General features: G+C 32.9%; 1 protein-coding gene across 1 annotated transcript; it reads right to left on the reverse strand.

The window, feature by feature from the left end:
• Window positions 1-431: 431 nt before the first annotated feature.
• LOC133174559 (hepatocyte growth factor receptor-like) lies at window positions 432-3,497 on the reverse strand. Its single transcript, XM_061309668.1, has 7 exons — window positions 3,397-3,497; window positions 3,060-3,143; window positions 2,582-2,766; window positions 2,084-2,193; window positions 1,844-2,006; window positions 771-907; window positions 432-621 (listed from the first exon to the last, which is right to left on the reverse strand). Exons 3-7 carry the CDS (start codon window positions 2,711-2,713, stop codon window positions 432-434), a joined length of 732 nt encoding a protein of 243 aa, XP_061165652.1. The 5' UTR covers window positions 2,714-2,766; window positions 3,060-3,143; window positions 3,397-3,497.
• Between the last annotated feature and the right edge of the window lie 2,334 nt (window positions 3,498-5,831).

A 5,831-nucleotide genomic window follows, 5' to 3' on the forward strand; every position in this document is an offset into this window, starting at 1 on the left:
TTTGACGAAAAAACTTTTAAATTCTCCTCACGTGCCCCCCCCCCCCCCCTTAAAATACATGGTCCTAACTCTGCTATTAAAAATTTTCGCTGATGATGTTATTGCAATTATAATGTAGTTTCTTAGAAATCTGGCAACAGATACAAGAATATATATAGATAACAGTAAAACATGGATGTTAACACAACAACTTTTTGCAGCTTCTTGATACAAATAGGATACAATAAAATCAAATATAAATCACATATAAAAGATATTTAGCAAGCATTTGACACGGAATATATTTGCATTTGTGTCCTTCAAGCATCCTGTCAAAACATCTGGTTCAGTACTTTTCAAAATCTGACTTGTTTGGGAATAATGTTTGATTTTTACAAAATTTCTCATAGTTGTGACATTTCCTTTCTGTGTCATTCGTAAACAATGTGACTTTAATTTTCTAGTTCCAGATACCCCTCTATTCCCGTGTTGATGTATGTATTTTGGAGACTTTGGTAATCTGAATGTGTCTCAAACTCGTCATCTGTTGGAGAAACTATTTCTGAAAGCTGTTCTGCCAGATCTGAAAATGTCGGTCTCTGATCGGGATCGAGATTCCAACAATTAATCATTTTAGTGTATCTGCAAAATATAGAAATAAAAATTTCTTAGATTTTTATCATTAAAGGTGTTATCATTCTGAAAGTAAAATATTTGAAGTTTAATTTTCCATTAAATTTATAAATATAAAGTTCTACTCTATTTTAGTATTCGTTAGCTAGCAATCTTACAGCAACTCTGGACATTTCGCCGGTTTTGGCAACCGTCTAGAATCCTTTAAATACTTTAACATGTCCCAACCATCGACTTCCGGGTATGGCTTACTTCCTCTTGTAAGAAGCTCCCACATAACGACCCCAAAGGACCACTTGTACAAATAGGTAAGAATGACACATATTTTTATTGCACATACCTTTTTAAATACCGCATTGCACTTTACCATATGATTAAAATGTATGTCATTTGTATATTAAGACACTCAATTTCTATAGACACATTTGTTCTGCATTGAAAAGTTAGATGAATATTTAAAAAATATTGTGTATATTGACGTATTGTTACGTTTTATAAAATAGACACCCTAGACTTTTTTCTATATTCAAAGCATCCTATAAAAAAGTGTCGTTTTCTGTATTTTATTGTCAAGCTTGATATTAAGAATCATTGGTAGAATTTAATATTTTAATCAGGTTTTGCGTTTGTCATTTCTTATATAATACTATATATTCCATTGTTTGAAGCTTAATTTGAAGCTGTTCACCTGTATATGTTTACGACTCTCTATGAGTGAAAAATTCTCGAAATAGGCCGTTCCGTTTGTTTGTATGCTGTTTAACGTCCTTCTCGAGATTTTTTCGCTCATATGGAGACGCCACCACTTGCCGGTGGAAAGCTGCAAATTTTTTGTCCTATGCTCGGCACTCAGGGCCATTGAGCAGTGAGGGATCTTTTTCGTGGCAGCACCTACTGCGACACAGGACCTCGGTTTATACGGTCTCATCCGAAGGACCGGTCTCCACGTCCCACAGTGGGATTCGAACCCGCGACGATAGGATCAAGTCCTTACTTCGCGACTCTAGAGCAGACGCTCAATCAATTGCGCCACGCGGGCGACAGGACGTTCCGTAAAACAACATATAATCAATCAGTCAATCAATCAATACCTAACTGATTCAAAACCATTATAAACAAATAGAAATCATATAAATATAGTGAAAATATATCTTAATTCCAATTGTGATGTTGTAAGTGAACATAATCATAAATTAACCGTTGTCAAATTTCCATATGCATTTTTTCATACCACGTCCGATTTGGGGCTATATATCCCCTTCTCAAGATTCTCTGGAGCCATCCATTTTACCGGTAATCTTGTTTTCCTGTTGTTACTACTGTAGTAATCTTTCTCATAAATGTCACGTGACAATCCAAAGTCGGCTACTACTGCACGGTAGCACTCACTAAGCCTTATGAAAGAAATAATCAAAGTGCATTAAAAAGAATTTTCAGGGATAGCAAATTGAAAACTTCTTTAGAGTCTTACATGCAATTTCTAGCCGCCAAATCCCGATGCACTACTTTCTGAATTGACAGATACTCCATTCCTCTTGAAATATCCGTAGCGAATTCAATCAGATTCCGAAGAGTAAGCATCTGAAGTAGGAAATGCAATTGAAGCAATCTTAAGCCAATTTTTCTTCACAATTTGTAACAGTTGTATTAACAGGTAAAAGTTATCTAAGTACCCTCTAATAAGTAATGTTACGGTTGTACATTTTTGTGGAATTTTGCCTCTCAATCATAATTGTAAAAAATTATTTTATATTACGGTTCATCAATCTCTTATCTTCTCTATTTAAACATAATATGTTAACTCGAAAATTGCAAACACAGAACACTATAAGTGCTACTTTTTAAGTCAAAACACTTTTAAACTAATTAGCGTTAAAACAGTATAGCATGATGAGGCCAAATATGCCTGAAATATAACTGATGATAATTATGTATTTAGCATCAGATTTGAACTATTCCTCTTGTTTACATTTTTGTCGTTCCGGATGTAGCAAAGAAGGTCTCCATGTTTCATATACGGTAAAACCACCAGGGGCATTTCATCCAGGGATAAGCAAATTCCTATCAATGTCATGACGTTAGGATGATTGAACTCGAGCATTCTAATAGCTTCATCCAGAAAATTATCAACGTCTATTTCCCTAGGGTTGCTTTCTGTAGAATATAGATTTGAAAAATGAAAACATAGTTATAAATGTAGATAAGCCGTTTATCATTAATCATTAATATAAAACAATAGAATATCATTAATCTAATTATGTTTTTTATCTCTATTTAAGAAAAAATTGTTTTTTTTTTTTCGATGTTCAAATAAATATTCTGAAGTGTATAATGGAATACATGACAAAGTCTTAGAAATTATTCTTGCATTTGTAAAGGTACTTAACTAAGTAAAAGTGTCATCTTTTTATTCTACTTCCTTTTTAGAGTAAAAAAAAAATACATACGATGTAAAGTCTTGACTGCAACTTTTATTTCTAAATCTTTTTCCGTATTCGTAAAGGAACCCTCATAAACAACACCAAAATTTCCTGCAAAAGCATTGTTGGAATCGAATTTAGGCATCTATAAAATTGATAATAGTTTTTTTTTAAATATCAGCCATAAAATTCAAGATCGTTTCTGTCTATACTGCAGAACCCATTATGGGCAAGGTTGCAAATCTCACAAATATTTATAGATTAATTCCGAACTAAAAAGCAAGCCTTAGCTCAGATAATTCTGCATAAGTTACCCATGTTTTCAATATCTTGGCAAGGGAATGGCTTGGGGAATGGAACTTACCTTTTCCTATTTGGCAATTTATCTCAAGATTTTCCTTCGAAATAAGAAGTCCTTTGTTTTTGAGTAAATACAATATATTCTCATTTACATGACTTTCAAACGTTGCAGTGGTGTTGGCATTACTATGGTCAATGTTTATCAATATATCATGACCTACAATAAAGTTTTCATTTTTTCAAATGTTTGATAGGTTAACTGAAATACTTGATATATATTAAGGCCAGGAAATGGGGTGAATTATGTTTTTTTTAATCTTTATACAACTAACATGTACTAAGATCCTTACACAATATTCATGTATTGATTTTTAAACTATATGAATTTAAATGAATGTACTGTGATATAGTTGATTTGAGTTCATTCTTTTATCCACAGTTGTGAAACATATCTACCTGAGGCTCTCTGAACATTTTCCATCGGTATTCCTGTTTTATTGATTATCGTTATTTTGAAACAATCATTCTTTCTTTGGCGAAAAAAGAGAAATGCAGCACAGACAATGAAGAGAAGGGACGCAAAACAAGCCAAGACAGTAAACAGAGTATTATATCTTGTGGTATATTTGACAACTCCGATGACTGTGTTGATGTTCCCAACTTTAACCTATTTTCAACATATTAGTAACAGTAGGTTTAGTTGCTCAATGTAGACACATCATTCAAACTGTTTAAAATGTTCACGAATTTCAGGTAGAGAACAAATACGACTGTTTTCCATTTGTTGTGTAATAATTTTCAACATTAGTATTTATGTAATTACCCTTATATAAAGTTTATCCTCGTATAAACGTGGAGTTGGTTCTTTGTATGGAGGTAAACATATCAAGGTATCGTTTAGTAATTGAACGCCCATACAATCCCCACTACCGATAAGTACAATGTAGTCTTCTAAATCAGTGACAATATTCATTTGACGGCCCTGTTCATGAAAATATTGTAACGCATTCATTTTGTCAGTTATATGAACATATGATATCGCCTAGAAATTATATCTTAAAAATGCTTTAAAATTTATTAAAATGATATCAATTATCATGTTCTACTAAATGCAAATACACACCTTGATAAAAATGTGTCTGTTTTCTGATGATGGGTCATATTCATAGGGACGGTTTCCATTCAACTCAAAAAAAACAGGATCGCTTACATATATGACCGTCTGTGAGATCACAAAACTGAATCCGTCGATATGAATAACAATAGTTTGATATGCTATGTCTCTTTTCTTTCTAGTACGTGACTCATTTTCTTCCAGTTTGGGAAATGTACAAGATAAAACGGTCGTATTTTGTATGCTGCATTTTGGTCCAGTCTAAAAATAAAGAAATACTGCTGGTATTTTTGTGAAATTATAAAATAAAAGAAAAAAAACTAGATGCGTTTCTTGTTGCTAGGGCAACAAGTGGTCTTCCGGCCGAACTTTTCTCCAGATGGTTATGCTACCTCACTTCATTTAATACTTTATTGAAGGTATTTTTTGTTTGCGTTCATGTAACACAGTCTTTCAACATAGATAATGATTATTCAAGGATTTCTCTAGAATCTCTGTTAAAAAAGCTTTAAAAAATAAGCAAAAACTATCATAGACGTCTTCACAGAAAAAATTTCATTTACAACTGAAAAAAGAGAGAAACATTCTCCCGCCCCAGCAGGATTCGAACCCGCAACAATACGAGAAAGTTTGGATCGGTCATATCTTTGCAATAAATGCATCAATCAAAATGATGAAAACATACTTAGTTAGAACTCTTAGAAGACTCTCTATTAACCCTATAAATCCCAGAGAAAAAAAAATGCAAAAAAGGCTCCTCCAGCTGTGATCGAACTCAAAACCATTGGTTTGAAATGCAGGTGCGCTAACCACTACGCTACACATTCCGATAAAATTGGTAGGTTAATTGTTTAAGACTATAGAATAAATACAAGTGTATTTTTAGAATCGGCAGGGGAGAAAGAAGTTCCGTAAAAGGAAATAATTCCTGAACTATATAAAATAACAAGGGACGGGTTGCGTGAGAAAACGGTAACACTGTTCCCTAATGAAAATGTATTAATGGACTGTAGCCCGATTCATCGATATTGTGAGCATGCTGAATTTTTTGAAAATAGCTTTGTTGTAAGCTTAAAAGATCGGGTTCGGATTTTAACATTTCTGACTGAATATCCTGAAATAAATATGATACATTTAAACAAGCATTTCTTTGGGTTAAATTAAAAATATGTAGCACAAATTAAACTCCCAGCATGCATTTTTAGAAGGGAAACACGACAATGAAAGCGAGAATTGTTTTTAATATACCGAAAATCGCTATTTCTGGAAACTGATTAATTCTAAATAAAAATCAAATAAATTCCAAATGTAAAAGAAAGAGAGAATGCTTGGTATTAAAATGTCGTATCATATCAGGAGAATAGAATGCTACTAACGACATCTGA

Source organism: Saccostrea echinata, unplaced genomic scaffold, assembly GCF_033153115.1.
Source record: "Saccostrea echinata isolate AGI-Se365-2 ecotype Australia unplaced genomic scaffold, CSIRO_AGI_Sech_v1 ptg000058l, whole genome shotgun sequence".
Taxonomy (NCBI): Eukaryota; Metazoa; Mollusca; class Bivalvia; order Ostreida; family Ostreidae; genus Saccostrea; species Saccostrea echinata.